Here is a 14,339-nt window from a genome sequence, read left to right as displayed (position 1 = left end):
GTTAATTGTATAAATGTAAATTGTCCCTACATATCTACATACAGTAGGATAGTGTTAATGTGTGGGGATCGCTGGGCCGAAGGGCCTGTTTCCGAGCTGTATCTCTAAACTAAACTAAACTTTAGGACCAAGATGTTATTCTGGAATTCTTTAACCCAGAGGGATGTACGTTCTCTGTTGTTGAATATATTTGAGACCAAAAATCAACAGATATTTGGAAGCAAGGGATATTAGGAGGAGGCTTGGGGATTGCAATTCGGAAAGATAATGAGCATCGATCTCATGATGACCACCGGGTGGCGCCAGTGATGGCTGCCTCGCCAACAGTCTGTCTGTCCCTTTCTTCTTCGATGTGTTTTAGTATGTGTTAAATGTATGTTTCAAGTGTTCTTTAGCTTGTTTTATGTGGGGGATGGGGGAGGGAGTTGGGGGAAACATTTTCTAAACTCTTACCTCGATGGAGATGCGATTTTTTCCCGTATTGTTTCTCCATCCGCACTGCGGCCTAACATCGAGGAGTTGGTGGCCTTTGTTGGAGACCGACTTCAGGAGTTCCAACCGTGGCTGCCTGCGGACTTACCATCGTGGAGCTGGCGATCCCTTTGCCAGGGGTCAACCTCTGAGCTCTTACCGCGGGTGCCTGCGGACTTTAACATCATGGAGCCCGCTGGTCAGAGACCAACTTCAGGAACTCCAAGCTGCAGGAGCTTCGACTGCCCCGACGCGGGAGCTTCGACCGTCAGCTGTGGGGGCTTCGACCGCCCCGACTGTGGGAGCTTCGACCGCCCCGACTGTGGGAGCTTCGACCGCCCCGACTGTGGGAGCTTCAACTGTCAGCTGCGGTAGCTTTGACCGCCCCGACTGTGGGAGCTTTGACCGCCCCGACTGTGGGAGCTTCGACCGCCCCGACTGTGGGAGCTTCCACCGCCCCGACTGTGGGAGCTTCCACCACCCCGACTGTGGGAGCTTCCACCGCCCCGACTGTGGGAGCTATGACCGCCCCGACTGTGGGAGCTTCCACCGCCCCGACTGTGGGAGCTTTGACCGCCCCGACTGTGGGAGCTTCCACCGCCCCGACTGTGGGAGCTTCCACCGCCCCGACTGTGGGAGCTTCCACCGCCCCGACTGTGGGAGCTTCCACCGCCCCGACTGTGGGAGCTTCAACCGCCCCGACTGTGGGAGCTTCCACCACCCCGACTGTGGGAGCTTCCACCACCCCGACTGTGGGAGCTTCCACCACCCCGACTGTGGGAGCTTCCACCGCCCCGACTGTGGGAGCTTCAACCGCCCCGACTGTGGGAGCTTCAACCGCCCCGACTGTGGGAGCTTCAACTGTCAGCTGTGGGAGCTTTGACCACCCTGAAGCCCTGGCGCAGGGGCTTCGACCGCCCCAGCGCAAGGGCTACGATCACCGGCCGCGGGAGCTTCGACCGCCCCGGCTGCGGTTGGTTCAACTGCCCCGACCGCGGGAGAATAAGGAGGAAGTAGATTGGACTTTATTGCCTTCCGTCAGTGAGGAATGTGGGGAATCTGCTGTGGTGGATGTTTATGTTAACTTTTATGTAGTTGTGTGTCTTGTTCCTTTTTTTCGTATGGCTATATGGTCATTCGCATATCACTGTACACTATCCTACTAACAGGAAGGTTACATGGCCAGCTTCTGGTTTTGTTTAAAAAAGAATCATTCCATATAAACACCCAAATTAGTTTTTTTTTAGAGATACAGCGCGGAAACAGGCCCTTTCGGCCCACCGGGTCCGCGCCGACCAGCGATCCCCACACACCAACACTATCCCCACTAGGGACAATTAAAAAAAAACCTTTACCAAGCCAATTAACCTACAAACAAACCTGTACGTCTTTTTGGAATGTGGGAGGAAACCGGAGATCTCGGAGAAAACCCACGCAGGTCACGGGGAGAACGTACAAACTCCGTACAGACAGCACCCGTAGTCGGGATAGAACCCGGGTCTCCGGCGCTGCATTCGCTGTAACGCAGCAACTCTGCCGCTGCACCACCGTAATTTGTAAATGTTTTACCAAACAAACCTAGAAATTTAACAGCTGATCGATTTTAAATTGCAACTGAGATTTAAAGTCAATAAATAAAAGATGAAAGCGTAACACACAGTTACTACAAATAGTCTTCTGAAATATGATCTTCCAGTGTAATACTTTAGATTAAGGTTTAGACGGGAATGGTCAAAGATGACATTTATACAGGCCTTTTCAGCTCTGTGAAAATGAGCAGAGTGCAACCGAATACAAACTCTAATTCCTAGGAATTCTTAATAATGAACACCATACCTCTCAAAGGCCATGTTGGTCGCTTTCACCCGACTCAGCTCTTCCTGCACTAACTGCTTAGCACGTATTTCTGCTTCAAGCGCTGACTGTAACTCTAATCTAGCCGACATATCCAACTTTGCACTGCGTCTCACTTTCCACAGAGGATCCTGGATAAGCAAATAATAAGACGTCGATAATGAACAAAGAACAGTTAACACAATAATATTAATAGAGTCGTTGCTGATTGCTAACGAACAGGGGCCGAGTTAACATTTGGTAAAAATCAGTGTTCATTTGTTTTTCCTATGTCAATACTGATGCTAATTTTGTTTCCAATGTCATAAGGTCAACAGTGATAGGAGCAGAATTAGGCCATTTGGCCCATCGAGTCTACCCCACCATTCAATCATGGCTGATCTATTTCTCCCTCCTAACTCTATTCTTCAGCCTTCTTCCCATATTCTGCCTTCTCCCCTGACACCCATATTAATCAAGAATCTATCTATCCCAACCTTAAAAATAGCCATTGAATATCCAATGTCTCAGGATTCAATAAATTCTAAGTTGTGGCAGCATCAATTCACTTTTTTAATTCAATAATAGGAAGAAAACTGAATACACAACAAATTTCAAAAAGGGTCAAGTGGAGGAAGGAACTGCAGATACTGGTTTAAACCAAAGATAGACACAAAAAGCTGAAGTAAGTCAGCATGTCAGGCAGCATTTTGGGACAAAAGGAATAGGTGGCGTTTCTGGTCGAGACGGGGTCATTGTCGGCAAGGCACTCCAACAGTTTAATGTCAATACAGTTTTCATATCCATAGCAGGAGGTCGGGAGGGTTCTTTGAGAGCAGTTGTTATTGGGCAAGGTCACATCTGACATGCAGGAGTCATTTAAAGGTCAGTTGGTCAAAATTCAGAGCTGGCAAGTTCCAGTAAGGTTGAAGGATAAGGATGGCAAAGCAAAGGGATGGCCAAAAAGGTTGTAAACCTGGTCAAAAAGAAAAAGGAAATGCATGCTAGGTTCAAGAGGACGTAATCAGACAAGGCTTTGAGGAATATACAACAAGGAGGAACCGTGGGCGATTGCTGGGGCCAAAGAATGCCAAAAAATGGTTTTGGCGAGTCATATGAAAGAAGATCCTACGGCTTTTTACACCTCCATTAAAAGCAAGAGAGCAACTAGGGAGAAGATAGCAAGGAATTTGTGCTTGGATTCTGGGGATGTAGGCAAGGTACTAAACGGGTCATTCTCCTTCTCCTTGGTGAAAACAGATGCAATGAGATCAGTGTGGACAATACTAATATGCACGGGCAGACGAGTTTAAGGAGATATTAGGACTCTTGAAGGGAATTAAGGTGGATAAATCCCCAGAGCCTGATTCCCAGGATCTATCTCAGGTTATCAAGAGAGACAGAAGACGAGTACTGACGAAGAGCTTGGCGTCCTCTCTAGCCATGGGCGAGATTCTGGAGGAATGGAGAGAAGCTAATGTTGTTCCTTTGTTTAAGAAGGGAAGTAGGGAAAGATCAAGGGCCGGTGAGCCTCATATCAGTAGCAAACTAAGAGGGAAACTATTGGAATGGATTGTTTGAGATAGGATTTACTCCCATTTGGAAGAGAATGGGTTCATTAGTGACAGTTAGCATGGCTTTGTACACTGCAGGTGACATAGAAAAATAGAAAATAGGTGGAGGAGGAGGCCATTTGGCCCTTCGAGTAACTTCTTACTAAGTTACATCTTACTAACTTGATCAAGTATTTTTGAGATGGTGATGAAGGTGATTGAGGAGGGAAAGGGTGGTGTCTACATGGATTTTACTAAATCGTTTGCTGAAGTCCCCCATGGTAGATTGATCCAGAAGATTAAAATGGAGAGTATAAACAGTGACTTGGTCGAATGGATTCAGAAGATAGAGGGTGGTGGTGGAAAGACAGTATTCAGCTTGGAGGTCTACGACCAGTGGAGTTCCACAGAATTAGACACAGAAAGCTGGAACAACTCAGCGGGTCAAACAGCGTCTCTGGAGAAAAGGAATAGGTGACATTTCAGGTAGAGACCCTTCTTCCGGTCACAGGGATCTGTGCTGGGACCTGTGTTGTTTGTGATATATATTAATGACTTGAACAAAAAGGTAGATGAATTGGCTCGTAAATTTGCAGATGACACCAAGACTGAGAGGAAGGCTCAAAATATACAGCGACATTCAGATCAACTGCAGAAATAGGTGTAGAAATGGCAGGTGGGGTTTAATCCCAGCAAGTGTGAGGTGTTGCATTTTGAGAGTTCTAATGGAAGGGGAAAAATGAACAATTAATGGCAAGACTGTTAAAGTATTGATGTACAGAGGGATCTTGGGGTCCAAGTCCATAACTTACTGAAAGTGGCAAATTGAGTGATAAAGTATATGGTAAAAGCTTGGCTTCATTGGTCAGGGCAGTGAGATAGGAGGTCATGATGCAGCATTATAGGACTTAATTTGCAGTATTAGGTGTAGATCTGGTCACCCCATTACAGGAAGGTTGTGGAGATTTTGGAAAGGGTTCTGAAAAGGTTTACCAGAATGATGTCTGGATTTGGTATTAGCTACAGGGGTAGACTGGAGAGTCTTAGATTGTTTTCTCTGGAATTTCAGAGATTGAGGAGAGACCTGCTAGAAGTATATAAAATTATGAGAGGCGTAGATAGGGTAGACAGTCAGAACCTTTTCCCCAGGATGGAAAAATCAAAGACTAGAGGGCAAAGCTTTAAGGTGAGTTTAGAAGGATGAGAGGGAATCTTATAGAAACATATAAAATTATAAAAGGACTGGACAAGCTAAATGCAGGAAAAATGTTCCCAATGTTGGGCGAGTCCAGAACTAGGGGCTCTTAGAATAAAGGGGAGCCTATTTAAAACTGAGGTGAGAAAAAACTTTTTCACCCAGAGAGTTGTGAATTTGTGGAATTCTCTGCCACAGAAGGCAATGGAAGCCAAATCACTGGATGGATTTAAGAGAGAGTTAGATACAGCTCCAGTGGAATCAAGGGATATGGGGAGAAGGCAGGCACGGGGTATTGATTGGGGATGATCAGCCATGATCACAATGAATGGCGGTGCTGGCTCGAAGGGCCAAATGGCCTCCTCCTGCACCTATTTTCTATGTTTCTATGAGAGGGGCAAAGTTTAAAGGAGATGTGCGCAACAGGTTTATTTACACAAAATGTGGTGCCTGAATGGCATTTAAAAGACTTTTGGGTCGGCACATGGATATGCAGAGAATGGAAAGATATGGATTATGTGCAGGCAGTTCAGAGATGGTCTTGGCATCATGTTCAGCACAGGCGTTGTGGGCCGAAGGACCTATTCTATGTTTTATATTCCATACTTTTGTTTGTTACTCTAATATCAAAAATGCGGAAACAAAATCTTAACTTTTTTTTTGCTTAGGGTGAAGATAGTTTACCATTAATCTACGTGCAATACTGACTATAATACACACTTTTCTGTTGAAATATTTAATGTGCTTTTATACATGACTAGAAATTCTAATGAGTTACATTTACCAATTAGAGGCACAGAGCAATATTTCACTATTTTGTATAGTTGGTTTAAAGATATGCTGATTAAGTAGATATACATATGAATCGTGACAAAATGTTACCCATTGTGGAAAAGTACATGCTTTATGCTTCATGCATGAAATTATTCATCACTAAATTGTTTTTTAGCACACTTTCTAAAGAGTAAGATTTTTACAAGGCTATAATTTTTTATTTCTTCAACAAATTATTTCCTTTGGTTTGAAGACTACAATTCTTCAATAAAGCAAAATTGTTTAAAAAATGATGAGGACTTCACACAGAGAAAATGACTATTATAAATCCTACCAGTGTTCTTGAACCAAGGCTAGTATTACGCAGAGATTCAAGCTCTTCTGTCATCTTGGAGGCCAGGGCTTGTAGATATCCTCTTGCATCTTTCTCATCACTCACCCTAAAAGCATACAGCACAAGCAGATTTAAGGCTCTACAATTGTGGGCTAGTTACATGCATGATCTCTACTCTGTTTCCAATCTTTACACACTAATGAGGAGGTACAGAAGTGTGAAAATGCACACCACCAGATTCGGGGACAGTTTCTTCCCAGCTGTTATCAGGCAACTGAACCATCCTACCACAACCAGAGGGCAGTGCTGAACCACTATCTACCTCTGTGACGACCCTTGGGCTATCTTTGATCGGACTTTGCTAGCTTTACCTTGCACTAAATGTTATTCCCTTATCATGTGTTTGTACTCTGTAAATGGCTCAATTGCAATCATGTATTGTCTTTCTGCTATTTGGTTAGCACGCAACAAAAGCTTTTCACTGTACCTCACTACATGTGACAATAAACTAAACTGAACCAACAAGACGCTCTTTGTTGAAGAGCCCCTTATTCAAAGATCTATATTTCTCTCATTGATTTATTGTATGCACAAATCCCACCTTTGAAGGAATACAATCAGTGAAGTGAATCGGAACCTTGAACCACATCACTGCCCACTGAGTGAAGGTAGTGACTTCAAACTGGAGCCCATGACATCGTTCAAATGGAGGTGAATGAAGAACATTAAGAACAAAAGGTTTTCACTGTACCTCGGTACACCTGACAATAAACTGACCTGAACTCATGTTTATTCAGAGCGACTGTAACCTACCATTGTATAATCTCTGCAATTTGAGCTTCCCAGTGAGCCACAGACTCTTTTCTGGCTGCAAGATCCTGCAATTCATCCTCCAGCCGCCGGTTTTGGGCTGTGAGCTTGTCCACAAATGAGCACATCTGAAAATCAAAAGCTGTACTTTACAAGATCGGAAGATCAGAAATATTTTCGAGTGGACTGTCTGCGAACATTATACACGTTGAATCAGAATACTATCTGATCCCAAAAAAGTCTCAATGTCACAAGAGCTTAATAAATGTAATTAGATAATAGTATAATTAAATATAATTCCACAAGTTTGTGACAGCTCAAGATAAACATGTATATTCATTCTATAACAGAATAAAAGAGCTTAAGTCTTCATCCAATGTCCATGTATGAATACTTCCCAACAACCACAACAAGCCAAAACCAAGAGAAACTTTCTAATAGCAACCCCAGGAGGCATTGTGAATAGGTTGTGAGTAGCCAGAGACCTGGGCCATCAGTGTAAAGACAGACTCACGTTTCAGCATGTGTTGGAAAGAACTGCAGATGCTGGTTTAAACCGAAGATAGCTGGATTAACTCAGTGGGACAGGCAGCATCTCTGGAGAAAAGGAATGGGTGATGTTTCGGGTCGAGACCTTTCTTCAGACCCGAAACGTCATCTATTCCTTTTCTCCAGAGATGCTGTCTGACCCACTGAGTTACTGCAGCTTTTTGTGACTATCTTCAAATTTCAGCATGACAGCTTTAAATAAATAAATAAAGATCTGGATATATATTTTAAAACGTTCCCTAACAATAACCAAACTTTGCTTCAATGTCCTTCCAAGAAATAAATCAACCCATACAGTCTCGCTTCAATAGACAATAGACAACAGGTACAGGAATAGGGCATTTGGCCCTTCGAGCCAGCACCGCCATTCACCATGATCATGGCTGATCATTCACAATCAGTACCCCGTTCCTACCTTTTCCCCATACCCCCTGACCCTGCTATCATTAAGAGCTCTATCTAGCTCTCTCTTGAAAGCATCCAGAGAATTGGCCTCCACTGCCTTCTGAGGCAGAGAATTCCACAGATTTGCAACTCTCTGACTGAAAACGTTTTTCCTCATCTCCGTTCTAAATGGCCTACCCCTTATTCTTAAACTGTGGTCCCTGGTTCTGGACTCCTCCAACATTGGGAACATGTTTCCTGCCTCTAACATGTCCAATCCCTTAATAATCTTATATGTTTCAATAAGATCCCCTCTCATCCTTCTAAATTCCAGTGTATACAAGCCTAGTTGCTCCAGTCTTTCAACATATGACAGTCCCTCCATTCCGGGAATGAACCTAATGAACCTACGCTGCACGCCCTCAATAGCAAGAATGTCCTTTCTCAAATTTGGAGACCAAAACTGCACACAGTATTCCAGGTGGGGTCTCACTAGAGCCCTGTACAACTGCAGAAGGACCTCTTTGCTCCTATACTCGACTCCTCTTGTCATAAAGGCCAACATGCCATTTGTTTTCTTCACTGCCTGCTGTATCTGCATGCTAACATTAAGTGACTGATGAACAAGGACACCCAGATCTCTTTGTACTTCCCCATTTCCTAACTTGACACCATTCAGATAATAATCTGCCTTCCTGTTCTTACCACCAAAGTGGATAACCTCACATCTATGCACATTAAACTGCATCTGCCATGCATCTGCCCACTCACACAACCTGCCCAAGTCACCCTGCATCCTCATAGCATCCTCCTCACAGTTCACACTGCCACCCAGCTTTGTGTCATCTGCAAATTTGCTAATGTTACTTTTAATCCCTTCATCTAAGTCATTAATGTATATTGTAAATAGCTGCGGTCCCAGCACCCCACTAGTCACTGCCTGCCATTCTGAAAGGGACCCGTCAATCCCTATTCTTTGTTTCCTGTCTGCCAATCAATTTTCTATCCATGTCAGCACCCTAACCCCAATACCATGTGCTCTAATCTTGCCCGCTAATCTCCTATCTTATCAAAGGCTTTCTGAAAGTCCAGGTACACTACGTCTACTGGTACACTACATGAGGATGTTTGACCTACCAATGTAGTTAAATCCATTCTCAGGCGCAGTTAGGGATGGACAAGTGCAAGAAACAAATAATATTAAAAATTATTCATTTATTCTGGAACCAAGGTCAGCTGACTTGTTATCCGATTTATCAGGAGGAAGTTAGTGAAAGGGAAACATTTATAAAAGTCTCTATTTTTCGTCGATGTAAACATTTCCATTAAATACCCCAGAACAGCAGATTCTGACCACTGAACTGCATGAATTAAAGTATTTTAAAATAGAATTTATTTATCAAACTATTTATATGTCCAGCACAAATTACGCGAAACATGTTCCCAATGTTGGGGGAGTCCAGACCAGGGGCCACAGTTTAAGAATAAGCGGTAGGCCATTTAGAACTGAGATGAGGAAAACCTTTTTCACACAGAGTTGTGAATCTGTGGAATTCTCTGCCTCAGAAGGCAGTGGAGGCCAATTCAATGGATGCATTCAAAAGAGTTAAACAGAGCTCTTAGGGCTAGTGGAATCAAGGGGTATGGGGAGAAGGGAGGAATGGGGTACTGATTGTGCATGATCAGCCATGATCACATTGAATGGCGGTGCTGGCTCAAAGGGCCGAATGGCCTCCTCCTGCACCTATTGTCTATGTATCTATTTCTATGTATAATCGGGTTAATATTTGCCATTTTGCAAACAGCATATATAAAGCTGAATGATCCTATTTAGGTTAGTATACATCTTCTGAGTGCAAAAAAAGTAATGATGATAAAGGAAGAGGCCATTGTTACCTGTTTGTTAGGTGAGAATGAGAGCCTGGTGCAACAAAGCCAGCGCTGCCCTCGTAGCTGCGGGCGGCTTGCCTGCAGTCCGTTTGTCTTTTGTGTTTTTTGTTGTTTTTGTCTGAATTGTAGTTTAAATATTATGTAGTGTTTGTATGTTATTGTGGGGGGGGGGGGGGGGGGAGTGGGAGGTGGGAGGGAACGGGAACTGTAACATTGTATTTCCCGAACGGAGACGCGACCTTTGTTTCTGTGTCGTGTCTCCGTTCCACTGGGTTGTAAACTGCCCAAGCAAAATATTAAATGAAAATATTCTTGACCCAAAACGTCACCCATTCCTTCTCTCGAGAGACCCTGAGTTACTGCAGCATTTTGTGTCTATCTTTGGTTTAAACCAGCATCTGCAGCTCCCTCCTACACAGCGTCTGATTGATTCCTCACTGTAATCTTTTCTCTTACAGCGCTAAAACTCTCCACAAATACCCAGATGCTATTGACAAGCAGTGTAAAAAAAAACCTTTGGAGATAAAGATGTTTTTTGACAGACTTATTTCAAGACATTTAATTTGTGGATTCCCATCCAAAATGCAACATCTCCCCAAACAGATGCATCTAGCTTATACACTACATGATTGCAATAGTCTGTAGATTGTTGTCTTTTGACTGGATAGCATGTAACAAAAAGTTTTTCAATGTACACAGTAAAAAACATCAAAAATAAAAATGCATATTAACATGCATTTTTCTCAATAGACTTTAAAATGTTAGAATTGAAGATGACAATATTGGACGGGTCCGAAGAAAGGTCTCGACCCGAAAGGTCACCCATTCCTTCTCTCCTGAGATGCTGCCTGGCCTGCTGAGTTACTCCAGCATTTTGAGAATAATACTGGAAGGAATACCAATGGCGAATTGTTGACTTACTCGATCATTCTCAGTTGAAAATTTCTTATTCTCTTCAATAAGCATATTTCGTTCGCATTCATATTTCTTCTTCAGTTCACTCAGTGTTTCGTCGATCTCATTCTGCCTATACACAAGAAAATTATTTACCACTTTTTTTCCCCAAATCAGGGCATCACGCACCAACTAGAGTGCACTCCATCTACCACATTGAAGACACTTGGACTATCTTTAATCAGACTTTATTTTGCACTAAACGTTATTCCCCTTACCCTGTATCTGTAAACTATGGTGCTGCACCAAGGCAGGAGAGGTTTGGAGAGGTTTGGGCCTGGCGGATCCACTTGGTCCAGTATTAATATTTGTCTTCACTCTATGGTCTCTTCAATTGCACAAAGAGTGAGTGACCTTCTCTTGCCTCTTATAGGGAAATATCTATTCCGTTCTCTTATGTATACTGATCTCAGAGATTGGGAGCATATCAATATGGGCATGCATTATAATGTTCTGTGAACACTAACCTTATTAGGTTAGTGGCTTCTAGATGTGCACTTTTTCCTATTCACTATAAAATTAATTCTCAAATTGCAAACAATTTTGGAATATTCCACAAACATATGAAGCAACCAGCAAACATGTTGTTCTTATAGTTAAGTGCCTTTCCTTGGATATTTACCTGTCTCTCTTGGCCTTCTCCAATTTGTCCTTAAGCATCATGACGTCTTTCTGCAGGGCTAAATGTTGCACATCGGAATTATGGACCTCTTTCTTAAGGTTCTTAATCTCCGTGCTGTGAACAGCTTCACACCGCATCATTTCCTCCTCGTAGAAAACCAGTTTCTTTTCTAGTTCTGCTTTTACCTTGGAGAGCTCTTGCTGATGTTGTAAACTGGGTCCCGTGGCCCGACCTCCTTGCTTCAGCTAAACGTGTAGAAAGAAAACTGTTGAGCTTATCTTTACCATACAAAAATCCTTTCTGATAGACAAGCCCTCTGTTTAAAATGAATGAGGTCCTTCAAGGACCCTCAGTACTTTTCTCATTTATGCATTAACATATCAAAGCTAAATTAATCAGATGAATTATTAAACCTTGCTTTACTTATGGTCAGACCATCACACAAACCAACCTCCCTTCCATTGACTCCATTTATACCTCACGCTGCCTCGACAAGGCCAGCAGCATAATCAAGGACGAGTCGCACCCTGGCCACTCCCTCTTCTCTCCTCTCCCATCAGGCAAAAGGTATTGAAAACGCACACCTCCAGATTGAGGAACATTTTCTCCCCTGTTGTTATCAGGATGTTAACTGAATCATCCTACTACAACCAGAGAGCAGTGCTGAACTATTATCCACCTCTTTGGAGATCCTCTCGGACTATCCTTGGTTGGACTTTGCTGGCTTCACCTTGCACTAAACGATATTCCCTTATCATGTATCTGTACACTGTGGATAGCTCGATTGTAATCGTTTATTGTCTTTCTGCTGACGGGATACACTTGACAATAAACTAAACTGTAATTTTGGCTTGGGGTTTGTTTTGTTAATATTTTAATCTAATATTTTACTCAAGAAGGTGATAATTTACTCACGTAGGGCTTTGATTGTTTCAATATAGCCTCACCTTTAATGCCTCCATCTCACTTTCCAGTTGTTTGGAATAAGCCTCGCTGTGTTCACGAAGCTTCCGTTCCTTTGATGCTTCAGCTATTGATTCTTCCAACTGAGCTTCCAGCTAGGAAGAAGAAAGGCTCAATGCAAACGCAAACATGCAACAAATGCCCCGTTTTCCACATCAAAACTGACTCCTTAACATTTCCATTAACATTATGATTGATTCACAACAACATTCTTAGCTTAAACTCAATCAATAAATGGTGAATGGCCCGGATATTTAGAAAATTCTCTTAGCAAATGTCAGTTAATAGGTGTTGGACAACGGGTGTCAGGGGTTATGGGGAGAAGCCAGGAGAATGGGGTTAGGAGGGAGAGATAGATCAGCCATGATTGAATGGCGGAGTAGACTTGATGGGCCAAATGGCCTAATTCTGCTATCATCATCCATAACTGTATGAGCAATACCAAGTAATTGTGAAATGATATTGGAAATTATATGGAAGACAACTATTATATTAAGAGTTGGAAATGGATTTGAATAGTTCATGAGCTAAAAAGACTGGCTGCAATGATGTGAGGGCATAATTACGAGGTTACAGAGTGCATCACAAGCTTTTATATTTCCCAAATGACAAAGCTACATTAACAGCTTCACGAGTTAAATGCTGCCTAATGCAATGGCCATGAAATAGAGTAACAGTTAAAGGAAAGAATAATCACTTCAATGAGTGGTAAAAATCAGAGTGTTACAGCACAGAATAAAGAATAATGTTTTAGAGAGGTGATTATAGCAGGGCAATAAAAGGCAAGTGAGTTAATAGAATATGATGCACTCATTTGAATTCAAAATGTCCAAAGTCGATAGATTTTCACAGGACAGTGGCAGATACTGCACTTAGGAAAAGTGAACAAAATTAGTCTCTGCACCATATCCTGTAGGAAGTGGATGAGGACAGAATAAGGCAGAGCTGTGCTAATAAACGTCTGTGGGACCCGAGAGAAGATGGAGAACTGAATCAGGGCGGCACGGCGGCGCAGAGGTACAGTTGCTGCCTTACAGCCAATGCAGCGCCGGAGATCCGGGTTCCATCCCGACCTCGGGCCCTGTCTGTACGGACTTTGTACGTTCTCCCCGTGACCTGCGTGGGCTTTCTCCGAGATCTTCGGCTTCCTCCCACACTCGAAAGACGTACAGGTTTGTAGGTTACTTGGCTTGGTATAAATGTAAAAATTGTCCCTAGTGTGTGCAGGATAGTGTTAATGTGCGGGGATCGCTGGGCGTCGCGGACCCAGTGTTTCCGCGCTGTATCTCTCAACTAAACTAATCTAAAAATAGCACAAGAGCAGAAAGAGAAAAGTAACGACTAACTTGTAATGGCTAGAAAGGGGATGCTACAGGGCTCAATGCTGAACCACTTTGTAGGCTACATTAATGATTGGACTTAAATGGAAGAGCAAAGGTTAAGAAGTCTGAAGGCGATATGAAAATCAATGGCATGTTGGATATGTGGAAGTAAGTTATAGATTGTAGAAAGTTATCATAAGACTAGTTATGCTGGAAGAAAATGGCATTGGAAATCCAATACAGAGAAGTGTGATGTTGAGCATTTGGGAAGGGGAATCAATAACATGAGTACTACAAGGGAAGACATTGCAGGAACAGAAATAGGAATGGTCCTGAGAGGACTATTTGGTTAGAGTTGCACATTGATAAAGAAAATGGCAAGGCAGCACAGTGGCGCAGTGGTTGAGTTGCAGCTCCAGATACCCGGGTTCGATCCCGACCATGGGTGCTGTCTGTACGGAGTTTACACGTTCTCCCCGTAACCTGTGTGGGTTTTCTCTGGGATCTCCAGTTTCCTTCCACACTCCAAAGACGTGCAGGTTTGTCGGCTGATTGGCTTGGTATATTTGTAAATTGGCCCTGTGTAGGATAGTGTTAGTGTGAGGGGATCGCTGGTTGGCGCAGACTCGATGGGCCGAAGGGCCTGTTTCCGTGCTGAATCTCTAAACTAAACTATATGATCAGC

General features: G+C 43.2%; 1 protein-coding gene across 1 annotated transcript in view; it reads right to left on the bottom strand.

Annotated features, from left to right (window-relative positions):
* Positions 1 to 14,339, bottom strand: part of cdc42bpb (CDC42 binding protein kinase beta (DMPK-like)) — a 194,285-nt gene that overhangs the window by 42,785 nt on the left and 137,161 nt on the right. The window contains exons 14-19 of the mRNA XM_078406009.1: positions 12,317 to 12,427; positions 11,370 to 11,614; positions 10,715 to 10,820; positions 6,974 to 7,098; positions 6,161 to 6,266; positions 2,308 to 2,456 (exon numbers count right to left, since the gene is read on the bottom strand). Coding sequence (XP_078262135.1) covers positions 2,308 to 2,456; positions 6,161 to 6,266; positions 6,974 to 7,098; positions 10,715 to 10,820; positions 11,370 to 11,614; positions 12,317 to 12,427 — 842 coding nt within the window. The remainder of the gene's footprint in view (positions 1 to 2,307; positions 2,457 to 6,160; positions 6,267 to 6,973; positions 7,099 to 10,714; positions 10,821 to 11,369; positions 11,615 to 12,316; positions 12,428 to 14,339) is intronic.

This window comes from Rhinoraja longicauda, chromosome 10, assembly GCF_053455715.1.
Source record: "Rhinoraja longicauda isolate Sanriku21f chromosome 10, sRhiLon1.1, whole genome shotgun sequence".
NCBI classification, from domain to species: domain Eukaryota; kingdom Metazoa; phylum Chordata; class Chondrichthyes; order Rajiformes; family Arhynchobatidae; genus Rhinoraja; species Rhinoraja longicauda.
This window is presented reverse-complemented; position numbering and strand designations above follow the sequence as displayed.